The sequence below is a fragment of the Dendropsophus ebraccatus genome, chromosome 12 (assembly GCF_027789765.1).
Source record: "Dendropsophus ebraccatus isolate aDenEbr1 chromosome 12, aDenEbr1.pat, whole genome shotgun sequence".
Lineage (NCBI taxonomy): Eukaryota > Metazoa > Chordata > Amphibia > Anura > Hylidae > Dendropsophus > Dendropsophus ebraccatus.
Window position 1 is genome coordinate 87,282,300 of NC_091465.1, and position 19,209 is coordinate 87,301,508.

At 52.9% G+C, this 19,209-nt stretch overlaps 1 protein-coding gene across 1 annotated transcript; it reads right to left on the minus strand.

Annotated features, from left to right (window-relative positions):
- Window positions 1-1,891: 1,891 nt before the first annotated feature.
- On the minus strand, window positions 1,892-19,114 carry SDHB (succinate dehydrogenase complex iron sulfur subunit B). The gene is made up of 8 exons (XM_069947135.1): window positions 18,944-19,114; window positions 12,628-12,767; window positions 4,295-4,380; window positions 4,083-4,219; window positions 3,843-3,959; window positions 3,339-3,440; window positions 2,579-2,701; window positions 1,892-2,181 (listed from the first exon to the last, which is right to left on the minus strand). The coding sequence occupies exons 1-8, from the start codon at window positions 19,007-19,009 to the stop codon at window positions 2,104-2,106; spliced, it is 849 nt and encodes a 282-aa protein (XP_069803236.1). The 5' UTR covers window positions 19,010-19,114; the 3' UTR covers window positions 1,892-2,103.
- Between the last annotated feature and the right edge of the window lie 95 nt (window positions 19,115-19,209).

The following is a 19,209-nucleotide window of genomic DNA, read 5'->3' on the forward strand; positions in this document are numbered from 1 at the left end:
CCCTGGGAGTGGTGCTGTCTCTGGAAGAAGTCAGACATGTTTTTGTAGCACTGGATAAACCCTTTAACTCACCAGCAATATTCCTGCAGTGCCAACTGCTGTATCCCAGCACCTAATTATGCTGAGCCATTGACCATGATGGCAGCTGGGTCATGTGATCCCAGTCATCGGACTACCCATTCATTGCATGCTTCATCGATCCAATCCCCCCACCACAAAGCCCTTATTCCCATTATATTCCCTCATTTATAGAGTGCTGCTGAAGATATTGCTGTCCTATGTACTGGACCAGGAGAGTAGTGATATAGTAGGATTGTCCATACATCGATTAGCTGTAGTTATAAAACCACCCAGGCTGGTAGGCCTGCCTCTAATAACCTGCTGCCAGATCAAAGGCAGCTTCAAACTACTCGCTCCTAGACTCTTGTGTATCCCTCCCTATGAGATGCAGCTTCACCTTATTTGTTCCTAGACTCCCATGTCTTCCTAAGAGATGCCGCTGAACACTGCTTGTTCCTAGATCTATGTATTCCAGAGATGCAGCTTAGCACTGCTCACTCCTGGACTCCTGTGTATCCCTATGAGATGCAGCTTCACCCTGGTTGTTCCTAGACCGTGTACCTCTATGAGATGCAGCTTCACCCAGGTTGCTCCTAGAATCCTAAAATGCAGCTTCACACTGTTCACTTCTAGACTGCTATGTCTTCCTATGAAATGCAGCGTCACACAGCTCGCATCTAGACTTCTGTGTCTCCCTATAAGATGCAGCTTCTCACTGTTTGGCATAGACGGCCCAGTGGATTCCCAACAGATGCAGCTTCACACTGCTCTCAGACATCTCCATCAGCTCTCCTGGGAAGCTGCACATATACCGGCCTCACAGTACAGACTGTAGGAGATCAGGACGTTTTATAGTAAGGACACACATTCTGGTTTACTGCTTCATCATCTGCTGCCCTTACCTAGGAATCAGCAAAGTGCTGTGTAATAAGACTCTGCCCCCTCTAGGGGCAGGACAGGGCATAGCAGGTGAACCAGCCAATCATTGCAGAGCAGCAGGAACTGGCACTTTGCAGCACAGCACTGCTTTATGGCACCATAGAAGATTCATTTCCTCCTTCACAGTCACACAACAGGTAGTTGGTGGGGGGAGGGCATCTCTGTCCATCACAGCATCTTCAATATAGATCAGACAGACTGCAGCTCCGGCGGTCAGAGTGGTGTGATAGGAGACACAGAGGTGGGTGCAGGGACCCCGTCCAGGTCACACACAGAGGTGGGTGCAGGGACCCCGTCCAGGTCACACACAGAGGTGGGTGCAGGGACCCCGTCCAGGTCACACACAGAGGTGGGTGCAGGGACCCCGTCCAGGTCACACACAGAGGTGGGTGCAGGGACCCCGTCCAGGTCACACACAGAGGTGGGTGCAGGGACCCCGTCCAGGTCACACACAGAGGTGGGTGCAGGGACCCCGTCCAGGTCACACACAGAGGTGGGTGCAGGGACCCCGTCCAGGTCACACACAGAGGTGGGTGCAGGGACCCCGTCCAGGTCACACACAGAGGTGGGTGCAGGGACCTCGTCCAGGTCACACACAGAGGTGGGTGCAGGGACCCCGTCCAGGTCACACACAGAGGTGGGTGCAGGGACCCCGTCCAGGTCACACACAGAGGTGGGTGCAGGGACCCCGACCAGGTCACACACAGAGGTGGGTGCAGGGACCCCGACCAGGTCACACACAGAGGTGAGGTCAGTGCTGATCTGGGGATGCAATACTACCACCCCTCTATCTTACCTGAAGAGGCCGGGGGTACAGCCGCCAGCTCTCTCATCCCCGCTGCTATACCCTGCATTCACTCTGCACAGATACACAGCTCAGTTTTGGGAGCAGTTTAGAATTTAAAGGATTTTTAATAATTAGATGAATATACTGACAGATATAGTCATTCACTTCACTCCCTTAAAGCGAAACACATTAAGAAGCAGCAAAAATGTCCTGCAGATTCCCGACGGCGTGGTGGGTGGAGCTCAGGAACAGCGCGGGCCGGGAGCTCTGTACGAGGAGGGGACTGTTGTGCGTGGAGTCCTAGCGAGCGAGCTGTATTATGCCTGGGCCACCTTCTCCTTGTAGGTCGCCATCATTTTCTTTATTTCAGCTATGGCTTTTCCGGGGTTCAGGCCCTAGAACAAGAAGGACTGTGTCAGATGTGATACAGGACAGGTGACCAACAGCGAGAGGGTCTGCAGGGACTGATGCCATGCGGAATGGTACAAAACCGAAACAACGAGCCTGCTGGACAGCCCTCCAGAGCAGCAATCAGAATTCTGTCTGCTCAAAGGATCGTGAAATCCAATCCACCCACTCTCCGATAGACGCTGAACCCCTTTTATATATAGTGGACGGAGCCTGGGCCCACATGACGTGACCAATGCTCAACGTCTTACACTCCAAGAGAAGTGAAACTCCAGCTACTTCCTTGGTTGCCACATTGGAATGAAATTGCTGTACAATGTGTAAAAACGAGACTGTCTGCGGCACTCAGTGTATGACTTCCTGTGAGAGCTGAGGGTCTGTTACCTTGGGACACGTCCTCGTGCAGTTCATGATGGTGTGGCAGCGGTACAGGGAGAAGGGGTCCTGCAGTTTGGCTAACCGTTCCTCTGTGTAGTCATCTCTGGAGTCGATCATCCAGCGATAAGCCTGAAATCCGGAATAATATCAACAATGACCATCATCCCGTTATTTATTCCACAGCGCTGTACAAGGCGCATAGCACAATCCCGTATGATACAGAGAACAGGGACAGATACTGCGGGTGGAAGAATTTATGCAACAAATCTGAACGGCCCTGCCACCCCCTGCCCAGATCCGGCAAGGCCCACTGCCCCCTGCCCAAACCTGAACGGGCCTGCCGCCGCCCCAATCCCAACGGGCCCTCCGCCGCCGCCCCCTGCCCCAATCCCAACGGGCCCTCCGCCGCCGCCCCCTGCCCCAATCCCAACGGGCCCTCCGCCGCCGCCCCCTGCCCCAATCCCAACGGGCCCTCCGCCGCCGCCCCCTGCCCCAATCCCAACGGGCCCTCCGCCGCCGCCCCCTGCCCCAATCCCAACGGGCCCGGCGCCACCCCCTGCCCCAATCCTAAGGGGTCCACCGCCGCCCCCTGCCCCAATCCTAAGGGGTCCACTGCCGCCCCCTGCCCCAATCTCACCACTGGACTTTAAAACTGAACTTTAAAAAAAAAAAAAAAAAAAAAAAAGAAAAAAAAGGAATGGAAATGAGGAGATGAGCTGCGTTCTGATCCGAACCCTTTTTAGGACTGTTTATGAGGACATCTTACCTGCATGAGGACTGCCGGGCCCAGGTACTTGTCACCATTCCACCAATAACTGGGACAACTTGTGCTACAGCAAGCACAGAGGATGCACTCATAGAGCCCGTCCTGTACACAAGAGAGGAGGAGGAGGAGGAGAAGAAGTTATTACCACCACAACAAGGGGGCCATTCACTGCAGAAGGGTAACATGCAGCCAGAGGACACCTCACCGGTAATACAGGTATAGTGGGATCCCACTGACAGAATAGTGAGTGCAGCTCTGGAGTATAACACAGGATGTAACTCAGGATCAGTACAGGATTAGTAATGTATGTACACAGTGAGCCCACCAGCAGAATAGTGAGTGCAGCTCTGGAGTATAGCACAGGCTATGTTCCCCCATCAGTGTAGGGGGGCTAATTTTGGGACCTCAATTATATATTCTATTCAAATAACTAGACAAAAAATCCTGTAAAACAATGGAACCCATGAAAGCGAGGGCTGCAGCGCACCTCACCCCATAACTCACCAGCTTGTCTCGGTCCTCGATGGACTGATAATATTGCTCCTTCCCCTGTTTGGACTCATCCTTTTTCTTCAGGTAGGGCTCTATGGATTTATACTGAGCATAGAAGTTACTCAAATCCTGGAGAAGAAAGAAATGATAATGCTGCAGTCAGGTGAAAAGATGCACAGGCTCCATATGAGTGAGCGGATGGCGCCCTCTGCCTGCACACACTGCTCACTGCAGTCTAACTTCAGCACTTACAGGCACCAGATCCTTCACCACATACATGTGAGGGAGAGGGTAGATTTTGGTGACTTTACTCAGGTTAGTGTCAATCTTTATGGTGCACGCCAGTGTATTCCCACCATTAATATTCATGGCACAGGAGCCACAGATACCTGGAGAATAGAACTGGATGAGTCAAGGGGCATAAACAGCGCCTAACAATGTCACAAGAGCCGCAGCGCACTTACCCTCACGGCACGACCTGCGGAAAGTCAAGGTAGGGTCAATCTCATTCTTGATCTTGATGAGCGCATCGAGAACCATAGGACCACAGCTGAAGGAGAAGAACAGCACAGAAGGATGAGAAGGGGAAGAAACCAGGTGTCCTCTACAGCAGTACTTCTCAAACTTTTTTTTACTGGAGCCTCACCCAACAGACCAAGGCAATGCCTGGGCCTCACCAGACTGACCAAGAGGGTGCCTGGGCCTCACCAGACTGACCAAGAGGGTGCCTGGGCCTCACCAGACTGACCAAGAGGGTGCCTGGGCCTCACCAGACTGACCAAGAGGGTGCCTGGGCCTCACCAGACTGACCAAGAGGGTGCCTGGGCCTCACTATCTGTGGTGAAAATCCATTTAAATGCTGAAAATAATGCTAGGGCCGTCCTTCACCCGTCTCCTAGGCTCTATATACTAATAAATTAACCCCTTAACGACATCGGGCGTAAACTTACGCCCTCGCGCCCTGGTACTTGGCGCATCAGGGCGTAAATTTACGCCCGATGTTTCCCCGATCGCTGCGTGTTCACACACAGCGGTCGGGGAAGATGGCCTGCTATAAATCATAGCAGGCCATCTTAGCTTCACGGCACGGGGGGTGGTTAACACCCCCCGTGCTTACGATCGCTGCTATAGGCTGATCAATTCAGATCAGCCAATAGCGGCGATCGGAACCTTTCCGGGTCATCGGCGACCCGATGACCCGGAAAAAAATGGCGGTCGGTGCTGTCCGAGGACGGCACCGACCGCCATTACTGTAAAAAGTAATGGTGATCGCCGTGCCACCGGCCCGATCGCCGTGAACGGCCGGCCGGCCGTTCACGGCGATCGGGCCGGTGGCACGGCGATCAGAGTCCCACAAAATAGTAAATACCTGCCCTGGACCCCTCAGCTAGGTAGCCGAGGGGTCCAGAGCAGGTATTTGTACATTACTCACCTGTCCCGGGCTCCTGATCGGCGTCTTCCGGGTTCGCGGCGTTCTCGTCTTCGTTCGGGTCTTCGGCTTCTTCCGTGACGTCACGTTCGGCTTCTCTCGGCTATTTTCGGCTCCAGCGTCGGCTCTTTCCGTATTTTGCGCTCTGCTGCCCCCTAGCGGCTGATATGTGTAATACACTTATCAGCAGCTACAGGGATATTCAGAATGTAGAATTTTTTTTTTTTTTTTTTTCAAATTTTTTTTTTTTCTATTTTCCGCACCCTATCGCCGCTGAGTGTTGATCAGCATCGCACGAAAGTGCGCTGCTAATCAGCAACTCCTCCTTTTTGGCGTAGGGTGTTTTTTTTCTATATCCTACTGCCACGGTCTGCTTATAAGTGCCGCACATAAGTGCGGCATTTAGCAGCAACTCCTTTGTTGGCGTAGGTTTTTTTTTTATACTTACTGTAAAAAAACACGTAAAAAACACTACATTACACCACACTACATTGAATAAAGTTTGACACTACACCACTATATACCCCATATACCAATCCCCGTATAAAGACGGCCCCCAGGGTGTTTTCGGCGTCAGAGGGATACGTTATTATTGCCTCCGACACCGAAACAGCCAGTGAGGATGAATGGGGGGATCCTTCTTTCCTCCATTCATCCTCATCATCCTGTGACGTGTCTGGGGGGTAGCATAGCGTACGCTGCCCCCCAGACACATCTTTTCCGCCAGTACCGTCCCAATAAGAGATGACGGTATGGTGTGAAATTCTACAAACTGTGTGAGCGTACCTCTGGGTACACTTACAGATCCAGGGTACGTGCACACTGCGGAATGGCGAAGGATAACCCTTTGTGCATTCCGCAGCTGGCACCCACCGGCGGACTGATGCGGGCGCATGTCTCCACCCGTGTCATAGACTCCATTCTATGCACGGGCGGAATCCGTCGTCCATCCAAAGAATGAACACATTGGACGGAGAGCGGAATCCGCCCGTGCATAGAATGGAGTCTATGACACGTGTGGAGACGTGCGCCTGCATCAGTCCGCCGGTGGGTGCCAGCTGCGGAATGCACGAAGGGTTATCTGTTGCGATTCCGCAGTGTGCACGTACCCTTAGAGTGTATGTAGGAAGGGACACCCGAATCTAGCCCCCAGATGCCCCCTTCCCCCCCATCCTTGGAGTTAGTGGGGACATCGTCCGGGAACTGATCTTCCCACTGCTGGATAAAGGTTACCACCTGTACGGGGATAACTCTTATACCAGCACCCCCTCTTCTGGTCCCTCGCTGCCCGAGCTACTGTAGCTTGCGGCACGATCCGAACATATCAGAAGTAGTAATAGAGCCCTAATATTTAGCAGCCATGGAGCGGACCCAGCGCTTCTGGATATGAAGGACCCGTATCGCACCAGGACAACATTTTCCAGGTGACGTCCCCCACACTGGAGAAAGGGAGACCCCAGAAGAAGTGGAGAGTGTGGCGTAACAGGGGGATCAGGAAGGACACCATTTCCAGTGTGACACCTATCCTGATCCCCCCGGCCTCTGCATACTGGATCGCTTCAAGGCGCACCACACGTCACTGGGGTTCTACATTATCTAAATTCTGTCCCTTATTCCTATTTCAGGGGTCACGTTGATCCAGGGATTATTCTAATCGCCATTATGGAGTCGGGAAGGAATTTTTCCCCTGTGATGAGGCTACTGTCGTCTGCCTTACGAGGGTTTTTTTTTTTGCCTTCCTCTGGATCAACACAGGTGGAATTTGATGGACACCTGTCATTTTCAACCTTATAAACTAATAATTGGCCTAATACCCCCAAATAAATTAGAATTGTCCCTTTTCCCCAGCTAAATAGGTATGGCCGCCATTCCCATTAGAGGATGCCATGATGCAATTACAAAGCCTCTGTGCGGCCAGGACAGTAGAAACCCCCCACAAGTGACCCCATTCTGGAAACTACACCCCATAAGGAATCTAACAAGGGGGGCAGCGGGGATATGGCCCCCTGGTGACGGCCACATTTGGGACGTGAAAATGAAAAAAATTGTATTTTTTATTTTCTCGGCACATGTTCTACGTAAGTGCCCGTCACCAGTGGGGTCCATATGCTCACTGCACCCCTTGTTAGATTCCTTATGGGGTGTAGTTTCCAGAATGGGGTCACTTGTCGGGGGTTTCTACTGTCCTGGCAGCACAGGAGCTTTGTAATTGCGACATGGCCTCCATCCTCCATTCCAGCCTCTAAATGGCGCTCTGTCCCTTTGGTGACTTGCCCTGTGCCCATATGGCACATTATGCCCACATGTGGGGTATTTTCGTACTCAGGGGACACTACCCTACACGTTTTGTGTTCATTTTCTTTTTTAACCCCTTGTGGAAATGGAAAAAAATCAAGGCTAGACCAACATTTAGTGTAATTTTTGTAAAATTTTTACTCTAAATCATTAATCTTGTCATGTTTTTTCATTTTCACAAGGGGTTAAAAGATAAAAAAAAACATTTAATGTGTAGAGCAATTTCCCCTGAGTACGGAAATACCCCACATGTGGACATAAAGCGCCATGCGGGTGCAGGGTAAGCCTCCAAAGGGAAGAAGCGCCATTTGGTTTTTGAAGGCTGGATTTGGATGGAATGGATTTCGAGGGGCCATGTTGCATTCAAAAGGCCCCTGTGTTGCCAAGACAGTTGAAACCCCCCACAAGTGACCCCATTATGGAAACTACACCCCTCAAGGAATGTAACAAGGGGTGTAGTGAGCATATGGACCCCACTGGTGACGGGCACAAATGTGGAACAATGTGGCGTGAAAATGAAATATTACATTTTTTACACTATAATGTTGGTTTAGCCTTGAATTTATCATTTTCACAAGGGGTTAAAAGAGAAAAAAAACACACAATATGTGTAGAGCAATTTCCCCCGAGTCCGTAAATACCCCACATGTGGACATAAAGCGCCATGTGGGCGCAGGGCAAGCCTCCGAAGGGAAGGAGCGCCATTTGGATTTTGGAGGTTGGATTTGGCTAGAATGGATGATGAACGCCATGTCGCATTTACAGAGCCCTCGTGCTGCCAAAACACTGGAAACCCCCCACAAGTGACCCCATTCTGGAAACTACACCCCTCAAGGAATCTAACAAGGCGTGCAGTGAGGATATGGACCCCTTGATGACGGGCACATTTGTGCCATGAAAGTGAAAAAATGAAATTTTTCCCTTTCACGTCACATTGTTCCACATTTGTGCCCGTCACCAGTGGGGTCCATATGCTCACTGCACCCCTTGTTAGATTCCTTGAGGGGTGTAGTTTCCTGAATGGAATCACTTGTGGGGGGTTTCCAGTGTCTTGGCAGCACGAGGGCTCTGTAAATGCGACATGGCCCTTGAAATCCTTTTCAGTGAAATTCAGCTTCCAAAAGCCAATTGGCGCTCCTTCCCTTTGGAGGCTCGTCCTGCGCCCCCTTGGCACTCTATCGCCACATGTGGGGTATTTCTGTACTCGGGAGAAACTGCGCTACACATTTTTTGTCTTTTTTTGCCTCTTATCCCTTTAAGAAAATGAAAAATTGAAGGCTAGAACAACGTTTTAGTGTAAAAAATAAATTTTTCTTTTTTCACGCCATATTGTTCGGAAAATCTGTGAAGCACCTGTGGGGTCCAGATGCTCACCGCACCCCTTGTTACATTCCTTGAGGGGTGTAGTTTTCTAAATGGTGTCACTTTAGGGGTGTTTTTTAGGTTTTGGCACCCCAGAGCCTCTGCCAACCTGAAGTGGTACAGTCAAAAATGACCAAATATAACGGAGGCGTTGAAATTCACTAGGCGCTCCCTTATATCTGAGGCTTGTGGTTGCGTCAAATAGCGCAATAGGGCCACATATGGGGTATTTCTATAAACTGCAGAAACGGGGCAATAATTATTGGGGTGCATTTCTCTGGTAATAGGTTTATAATTATGAAAAATATTGGATTACAATAAAATCTCTGCACAGAAAATTAAAATTTTCAAATTCCTTACACACTTAGCTTTTATTTCTGTGACTCCCCTAAAGGGTTAAAACACTTTCTGGATATGCTTTTGCAGAGTTTGGGGGGTGCAGTTTCTGAAATGGGGTGCTTTGTGGGGCTTTCTAACATACAGGCCCCTCAAATACACTTTAAACCTGAACAGGTCCCTAAAAATATCTGATTTTGAAATTTTACTGAAAATTTGGAAATTTGCTGCTAATGTTTTAAGCTTCCTATCGTCTAAAAAAAATGAAAAATAGTTTAATAAATGCCGCCAACATAAAGTAGACATGTTGCTAATGCTATTTAATATATAATTTATGTGGTATAACCACTTTCTGTATACGCAAAAAAGTTTCAAAGTTGGAAAAATGCATTTTTTCACATTATTTGGTTTTTTTTCATAAAGATTTGTTATGAGTATCGACTCCAATTTACCAGAAATGTAAAGTACAATATGTCACGAGAAAACAATCCCAGAATCAGCCGGATAGGTAAAAGCATCCCGAAGTTATTAATGACTAAAGTGACACTGGTCATATTCATAAAATTTGTCTCTGTCATTAAGGCCATTTCAGGCTCTGTCCTTAAGGGGTTAAGTACAAAATAAATTATTATTGTTGCTAAAATGGTGATTTTTGCAAACAGCAAAAGGACTGTGCACATTATAGTTACTTTGTAAAAACTGGCTCCTCAGCTGGGCCTCACCAACAACTAGGGGGCGCCTCACAGTTTGAGAAGCACGGCTCTACATTACAGTAAGGGCCCTATAATGAACATGGTCATTCTTGGAGAGGAGAGGCGCAAGAGAAATCTCATCAAGGAAACAGGACAGGGAGATTTTCAAGTGGAATCTGTTGTGCAGACTCTGCTTGTAAATTCAGCCTCTTTTACTCAGTATCCAAGGCCCCGAGTGTTTCTTTCAGACATTGATTGCAGATCAGTCATCTGTTGGCAGATAGTGACTGACAGCTGAGCGAGCAGGAGGCCGGGCATCAGAGACACTGACTGACAGCTGAGCAAGCAGGAGGTCGGGCAGCAAAGACACTGACTGACAGGTAAGCAAGCAGGAGGCAGACAGCAGAGACACTGACAGCTGAGCGAGCAGGAGGCCGGGCAGCAGAGACACTGACTGACAGCTGAGCAAGCAGGAGGCCGGGCAGCAGAGACAGAGACACTGACAGCTGAGCGAGCAGGAGGCAGACAGCAGAGACACTGACAGCTGAGCGAGCAGGAGGCAGACAGCAGAGACACTGACAGCTGAGCGAGCAGGAGGCAGACAGCAGAGACACTGACAGCTGAGCGAGCAGGAGGCTGGGCAGCAGAGACACTGACTGACAGGTAAGCAAGAAGGAGGCCAGGCAGCAGAGACTCTGACTGACAGCTGAGCAAGCAGGAGGTCGGGCAGCAGAGACAGAGACACTGACAGCTAAGCGAGCAGGAGACTAGGCAGCAGAGACACTGACAGCTGAGCCAGCAGGAGGCCGGGCATCAGAGACACTGACTCACAGCTGAGCAAGCAGGAGGTCGGGCAGCAGAGACATTGACTGACAGGTAAGCAAGAAGGAGGCCAGGCAGCAGAGACATTGACTGACAGCTGAGCAAGCAGGAGGCCGGGCAGCAGAGACAGAGACACTGACAGCTAAGCGAGCAGGAGACTAGGCAGCAGAGACACTGACAGCTGAGCCAGCAGGAGGCCGGGCATCAGAGACACTGACTGACAGCTGAGCAAGCAGGAGGCAGAGAGCAGAGACACTGCCTAACAGCTAAGCGAGCAGGAGGTCGGGCAGCAGAGACACTGACTGACAGGTAAGCAAGCAGGAGGCCGGGCAGCAGAGACAATGACTGACAGCTGAGCGAGCAGGAGGCCGGGCAGCAGAGACACTGACTGACAGCTGAGCAAGCAGGAGGCCGGGCAGCAGAGACACTGACTGACAGCTGAGCGAGCAGGAGGTCGGGCAGCAGAGACACTGACTGACAGGTAAGCAAGCAGGAGGCCAGGCAGCAGAGGCACTGACTGACAGCTGAGCAAGCAGGAGGCCGGGCAGCAGAGACAGAGACACTGACAGCTGAGCGAGCAGGAGGCTGGGCAGAGACGACACTCACTGACAGCTGAGCGAGCAGAAGACCGGGCAGCAGAGACACTGACTGACTGAAGTATTTCTTGGTGGTCTCTCCTCTCAAAAATGCATGTTGGTGGACAGTTCCATATGGGTCCCCCCAAGAGCTAAAAAATTAAATGCCCCCAAACCTAGCTGGTCTTACTCACCAAGTCCCCCTGAGTATTTAGAGCAGTCTCCCGTCTTCCTGAGATAGTTTTTGTATAAAAGCTGTCTATATCCAACATGGCGCCGGCCAGGAAACTACATTTCCCAGCATGCAGTGCTTCGCGCTGCTTGCTAGGACCTGTAGTTCTCCAGAAGCTCTGTGACCTGATATATAGTGATGTGGACAGATCGCAGTTAGCTGGGACCTGTAGTTCTACAGAATTTTTGTGACCTAATATACTGTCTAGAACTACAGGTCCCAGCAAGCTGCTATCCATCCACATCACAGTATATGAGGTCACAGATGTGGATGGATAGCCGATTTACGGGGGTCGGCCGGGACAGGGCAGACATGGGGGTTAGGGGTGGACGGGGGGTGGGGGTTGTCGGGGTGCCGCTGTTGGCAGTCTCAGTGTCTGGGCGAGTTCCGGGGGGGAACTCTCACTGTCCTTCCTCCCTTCAGTGTGCTGGGTTAGAAGCGCTAACCCGGCCCATTGAAGAGATGGAGGACACGTGATGCAGTCTCGGAGTGTCGGGGCCAGGAGCAGGGAGCGTGTCGGGTTGGACTGAGGTTTGAGGATTCTATGCATTGCATGGGGGTGAATGCAAAACTGTGCAGAATCCATAATAACTTTATATTGGAAAGATGGAAAGCTACGGGTGGGCAACGTATTAATGCAAAAATAATTTGGGGGGGAATACCCCTTTAATGGTTGTGGTGCCCCATATCCCCGCCTACATCAGTGGTTTTTCTTTTTTTAAGGGAAGAGACCACCAAGAAATCCTTTGTACGGTAACACATGAAATGTCCAGAATATAAGCTTAAAAACTGCTGTGAAAATGGAAAGGAGACAACAATATCACTTTGAAGGGGATCTCCAAGTTACCCCCTAGTAACAGTATAGGATATAAAAAGCGGATCTGTGGGGATCCAACCGCTGAGACTCCTAGGAAAAGCCCCCCCCCAAATATATGGGAAATACGGCAGTGCTCCATTCCTTCTCCATTCGGCATCCGTACATAGATGCTAGCCCTGTAACAACCATTATATATCACATACAAGGCTCAGGTTAGTCGAGGATTAGTGAACTCACGTGTTTAGGTCAATGTCGTAGGTCTGCATGCGGGGCTTATCCCCGGGCTTGTCAGGGTCCCATCTGTAGATTGCAAATTTCTTAATGCGGGCTGCAGCTTGGGAGGCGGGTGCAGCAGCAGTCTGAGCTCCTCGGGAGATCTGCAAGAATCAGAAGAAGATATTCAGCTGCCAGAAGCAGAGAGAGTACAGCAGCCACATACTCCAGGGAACCAGGTGACTAGTGAAGGTCTAGAACAGGGATGGGGAAACTGCCGCAAAACTACAACTCCTATCATGCAAAGCTAAAGCTTCAGCTGTTCAGGCATGATGGGAATTGTATTTCTGCAACAGCTGGAGGGCAGCAGGCTCCCCATCCCTGGCCTAGAAGTTTAGTGATGGCACCGGACATAGTGCTCAGTAACTAAAGAGAAGAAGGACCGTCCCCTGAGGTCAGATAGACAGGAGATAGAGCGGTCAGGGTGACATCAATGACATGACCCTGTGGTCAGAAGCTGCTGGGTGCACAGTATAAGCTGTATACTGCTATATACCTGATAACATAAGGGTAACATGGCTGCAGCTTAGGTCTGTATTACACCGGTGTATATATAGTCAGTGATGGCACTGTAGAGCTGGGAGGGTATAACAGGGGGGTACTGCTCTATGGGGATAAGCCCTTACCATCACCATCATGTGATCACAGATCTGTACATCCCCCCAGTCACATGACCGGACCGGGGAATATCAGCGAAAAAAATCTACCATCACGAGACCGCACAGGAATCATCCGCTGTGGTCACAGAACAGAGATCTACAGAAACCAGCACAAAGAGACTACTGTCTGCAGAGCATCGCTCCAATGTGCAGAGGCTCCTGTCTGCAGAGCATCGCTCCACACACAGCATCACACCAGTGTATAGAGACTACTATCTGCAGCGCATTGCTCCACACACAGCATCACCCCGGTGTATAGAGGCTCCTGTCTGCAGAGTATCTCCCCAATGTACAGAGGCTCCTAACTGCAGAGCATGCAGTCGCTGAGTGGGTAGTTCCTGTGGGGCTGTGATGATTCAGGAGGCGGACACTGACAGATAGCTGATACATCTGGGCCTATGGCTGACCCCTCTCTCTATATCACTATGTGTGACCCCCCTCTCTATATCACTATGTGTGACCCCCCTCTCTATCTCGCTGTATGTGACCCCCTCTCTATAATCGCTGTGTGTGACCCCTCTCTATATCACTATGTGTGACCCCCTCTCTATATCACTATGTGTGACCCCTCTCTCTATATCACTATGTGTGACCCCCTCTCTATATCACTATGTGTGACCCCCTCTCTATATCACTATGTGTGACCCCTCTCTATATCACTATGTGTGACCCCTCTATATCACTATGTGTGACCTCTCTATCACTATGTGTGACCTCTCTATATCACTATGTGTGACCCCCTCTCTATATCACTATGTGTGACCCCCTCTCTATATCACTATGTGTGACCCCTCTCTATATCACTATGTGTGACCCCTCTCTATATCACTATGTGTGACCCCTCTCTATATCACTATGTGTGACCCCTCTCTATATCACTATGTGTGACCCCTCTCTATATCACTATGTGTGACCCCTCTCTATATCACTATGTGTGACCCCTCTCTATATCACTATGTGTGACCCCTCTCTATATCACTATGTGTGACCCCTCTCTATATCACTATGTGTGACCCCTCTCTATATCACTATGTGTGACCCCCTCTCTATATCACTATGTGTGACCCCCTCTCTATATCACTATGTGTGACCCCCTCTCTATATCACTATGTGTGACCCCTCTCTATATCACTATGTGTGACCCCCTCTCTATATCACTATGTGTGACCCCCTCTCTATATCACTATGTGTGACCCCCTCTCTATATCACTATGTGTGACCCCTCTCTATATCACTATGTGTGACCCCTCTCTATATCACTATGTGTGACCCCTCTCTATATCACTATGTGTGACCCCCTCTCTATATCACTATGTGTGACCCCTCTCTATATCACTATGTGTGACCCCTCTCTATATCACTATGTGTGACCCCCTCTCTATATCACTATGTGTGACCCCCTCTCTCTATATCACTATGTGTGACCCCTCTCTATCACTATGTGTGACCCCCTCTCTATATCACTATGTGTGACCCCCTCTCTATATCACTATGTGTGACCCCTCTCTATATCACTATGTGTGACCCCTCTCTATCACTATGTGTGACCTCTCTATATCACTATATGTGACCCCTCTATATTACAGGGATCTGGCAGTGTTACCAGTGTTTCTGTGTGTGATGAAGATTAGTTAGAAACATAGAAGATTGTCAGCAGGAAAAGATCACCTGCTCCATCTAGTCTAGTTCTGAGTAGTTCAGGACATGGAGGCTGGAGACTGGCTGCATCCACTGCACACACAGGAGAAGCTGCTGTATATACCGTATTCCTTTATTCCCTCAGAAGTCGCCCCAGGATCATGTAGGACATTAGGGAGAAGCTGCTGAGCCAGTGTGATAGATATCTCCCCTGGTATATGACCGGCCATTTATCAAGGAGCAGGAGTTGGTCCTGATAACATTCAGGAGTCGGAGTTGGAGCTGCAGCTTACAGACTTCATAGCATCTCCCCAGTGTATAGAGACTACTGTCTGCAGACCATCGCTCCTCACATAGCATCTCCCCAGTGTATAGAGGCTTCTGCCTGCAGAGCATCGCTCTACACACAGCCAGCATCCCCCCCTCCAGTGTACAGGGGCTCTACTGCTCTCTATAGAAGACTCTGGCTGCTAGGAGCTCCCATGGGGACAGCACTGGACTTCTGAGTAGTAATTGTGCAAAGTTCTGCAGATCCGTCTCCTGCTGCTTATTCTATAGTCTTCCTATAGAGGGCGATGTGGCCCTTATATATATCCATCTATATACTGTGTGACCTCTCCGACACCTTCTATATACAGGTCCTCTCACCCTGGTGTCGGGATGTATACTGAGCGGTTCCATAGCCGGAGCAGATTATATATAACGGCGGAGGGGAATACTGGGTGTTTCCATAGCTGGGAGTAGCAGGAGGGTATTACTGAGTGGGGAGAGATGAGGACGCGGCCACGGACCCCCAGCCGCCAGAGGACGCGCCCACGGACCCCCAGAGGACGCGCCCACGGACCCCCAGAGGACGCGCCCACGGACCCCCAGAGGACGCGCCCACGGACCCCCAGAGGACGCGCCCACGGACCCCCAGAGGACGCGCCCACGGACCCCCAGAGGACGCGCCCACGGACCCCCAGAGGACGCGCCCACGGACCCCCAGAGGACGCGCCCACGGACCGCCAGAGGACGCGCCCACGGACCCCCAGCCGCCAGAGGACGCGCCCACGGACCCCCAGCCGCCAGAGGACGCGCCCACGGACCCCCAGCCGCCAGAGGACGCGCCCACGGACCCCCAGCCGCCAGAGGACGCGCCCACGGACCCCCAGCCGCCAGAGGACGCGCCCACGGACCCCCAGCCGCCAGAGGACGCGCCCACGGACCCCCAGCCGCCAGAGGACGCGCCCACGGACCCCCAGCCGCCAGAGGACGCGCCCACGGACCCCCAGCCGCCAGAGGACGCGCCCACGGACCCCCAGCCGCCAGAGGACGCGCCCACGGACCCCCAGCCGCCAGAGGACGCGCCCACGGACCCCCAGCCGCCAGAGGACGCGCCCACGGACCCCCAGCCGCCAGAGGACGCGCCCACGGACCCCCAGCCGCCAGAGGACGCGCCCACGGACCCCCAGCCGCCAGAGGACGCGCCCACGGACCCCCAGCCGCCAGAGGACGCGCCCACGGACCCCCAGCCGCCAGAGGACGCGCCCACGGACCCCCAGCCGCCAGAGGACGCGCCCACGGACCCCCAGCCGCCAGAGGACGCGCCCACGGACCCCCAGCCGCCAGAGGACGCGCCCACGGACCCCCAGCCGCCAGAGGACGCGCCCACGGACCCCCAGCCGCCAGAGGACGCGCCCACGGACCCCCAGCCGCCAGAGGACGCGCCCACGGACCCCCAGCCGCCAGAGGACGCGCCCACGGACCCCCAGCCGCCAGAGGACGCGCCCACGGACCCCCAGCCGCCAGAGGACGCGCCCACGGACCCCCAGCCGCCAGAGGACGCGCCCACGGACCCCCAACCGCCAGAGGACGCGCCCACGGACCCCCAACCGCCAGAGGACGCGCCCACGGACCCCCAGCCGCCAGAGGACGCGCCCACGGACCGCCAGAGGACGCGCCCACGGACCCCCAGCCGCCAGAGGACGCGCCCACGGACCCCCAGCCGCCAGAGGACGCGCCCACGGACCCCCAGCCGCCAGAGGACGCGCCCACGGACCCCCAGAGGACGCGGCCACGGACCCCCAGCCATCCCCTCCTTAACCTGCAGTTGCCCCTCACTCTGTGTGTGGCCCCTGGGCGGCAGACCCCATTACACCAGGGGTTGGTGGTGGGTGTCTGTCATGTGATTTTAGTTTCCTAAAGAGACATAGAATACCGGGAATAAGTTAGCAGTTAGTGACAGCTATACCGTACACCGACTCAGCCGGCATGAAGCCGGACATGGCTACTAGTTACAGTGATCATAGCGTGAATACATCTACTGTACTCATAGAGACATTGTAGCCTGGAGCACTGTATCTACATACTGTAACCCCAGATGCGGCCTCCAATACTAACTTATATGATACAGTGTCTCTAATAGTGATTTATCACACAATCTTTATGCCATTATATCAATCACAAAGAGCATCAACTTATGCAATCACTGTATTTGTTGAGACCTCAGAGCTTACGCTGCGTATTTACTGCTGCGATACGCAGCAGATTAGATCTAAATAACTGAACACAGCATCAAATCTGCTGCGCATCTGCTGTGTGTGTTTGTAAAAATCACACTTTATCGCACACAATATTTAAAATAAATTAATAAAATTCTTAAGTGTGCCTTCACACGTACCGTATCGCTGCCTTTTTAGGTTACAAACCCACTTGCCGGATCTGCAGCGAGTCTCCTTGCTGCGTTTTTGCAGGGAGACTCGCTGCAGATCCCGGCCCTATACTTTCAATAGCAGAGAAACTCGCAGCAGGGATGTACATCCCTGCTGCGATTTTGTCTGCAGCCCGCCCCATTAACCCCCCGGCCGCCGGACATTATACATTACCCGGTCCCCATTCCTGCTTGCTTTGGGGCTCCCGGTGTCTTCACGGCCCGCCCGGCCAATCAGTGCGCTGCGGCGGGGCAGCGCACTGATTGGCCAGGCGGAACGTGTCGGGAGCCGCTGAAGCAAGCAGGAGCGGGGATCAGGTAATGTATATCGCCCCCAGCCCCCGGCCGCACGATCGCCCCCAGCCCTGCAGCCCCCGACCGCATGATCGCCCCCAGCCCCCGGCCGCACGATCGCCCCCAGCCCCACGATCGCCCCGCAGCCCCTAGCTGCACGATCGCCCCGCAGCCCCCGGCCGCACGATTGCCTGCAGCCCCGGCCGCCCCCAGCGGGCGATCGTGCGGCCGGGGGCTGCGGGCGATCATGTGGCCGGGGGCTGCGGGGCTGGGGGCGATCGTGCGGCCGGGGGCTGGGGGCGATCATGCGGTCGGGGGCTGCAGGGCTGGGGGCGATCGTGCGGCCGGGGGCTGGGGGCGATATACATTACCTGATCCCGGCTCCTGCTTGCTTCAGCGGCTCCCGGCACGTTCCGCCTGGCCAATCAGTGCGCTGCCCCGCCGCAGCGCACTGATTGGCCGGGCGGGCCGTGAAGACACCGGGAGCCCCGAAGCAAGCAGGAACGGGGACCGGGTAATGTATAATGTCCGGCGGCCGGGGGGTTAATGGGGCGGGCTGCAGACAAAATCGCAGCAGGGATGTACAGTTTCTCTGCTAATGAAAGTATAGGGCCGGGATCTGCAGCGAGTCTCCCTGCAAAAACGCAGCACGGAGACTCGCTGCAAATCCGGCAAGTGGGTTTGTAACCTTAGTGCAACTTTTACATGCAAGTTTTGATTTTTACATGATTTTCATGTGAAAATCAAAACTCGCATGTTAAAATCGCACCAAACACGCAGCGATAAAAACGCAGCAGAGTTAAATACGCAGCGATACGGTACGTGTGAAGCTACCCTTATACATAGCGTGAAGACCAGGGGCAGTACAGCACACACAGCCCCTGCACCGGCTGCGGAGGACAACAAGGAGCCGAGCGCCGGTGACCGGGTCTACAGCGCTCTACACCGCCCCCTCCCCCCGTTTATACCGCCGCGGCCCGTGACCACCGGCTCTCACCTGCAGGGCTCCCGCCGTCCGCAGAACAGACCCGCTACGTCTCAAGGATAACACGACCGCCGCCATTTCTCTTCCGCTATCCTACGCTCCTCCAAACTCCCATCACACCGCGCGGTGAGGACCAAAATACCATAGAGACGAAAACAAAGGCCCCTGTGAAAGGCTGAGAGCGCGTACAGAGCGCCCGCCCCCTCTAGCTCCGTCACCTATAGTACTGGAGGCCGCTCTGTCTCTGCTGCTTTGTCTCGGTGGTGTGTTGGATAACC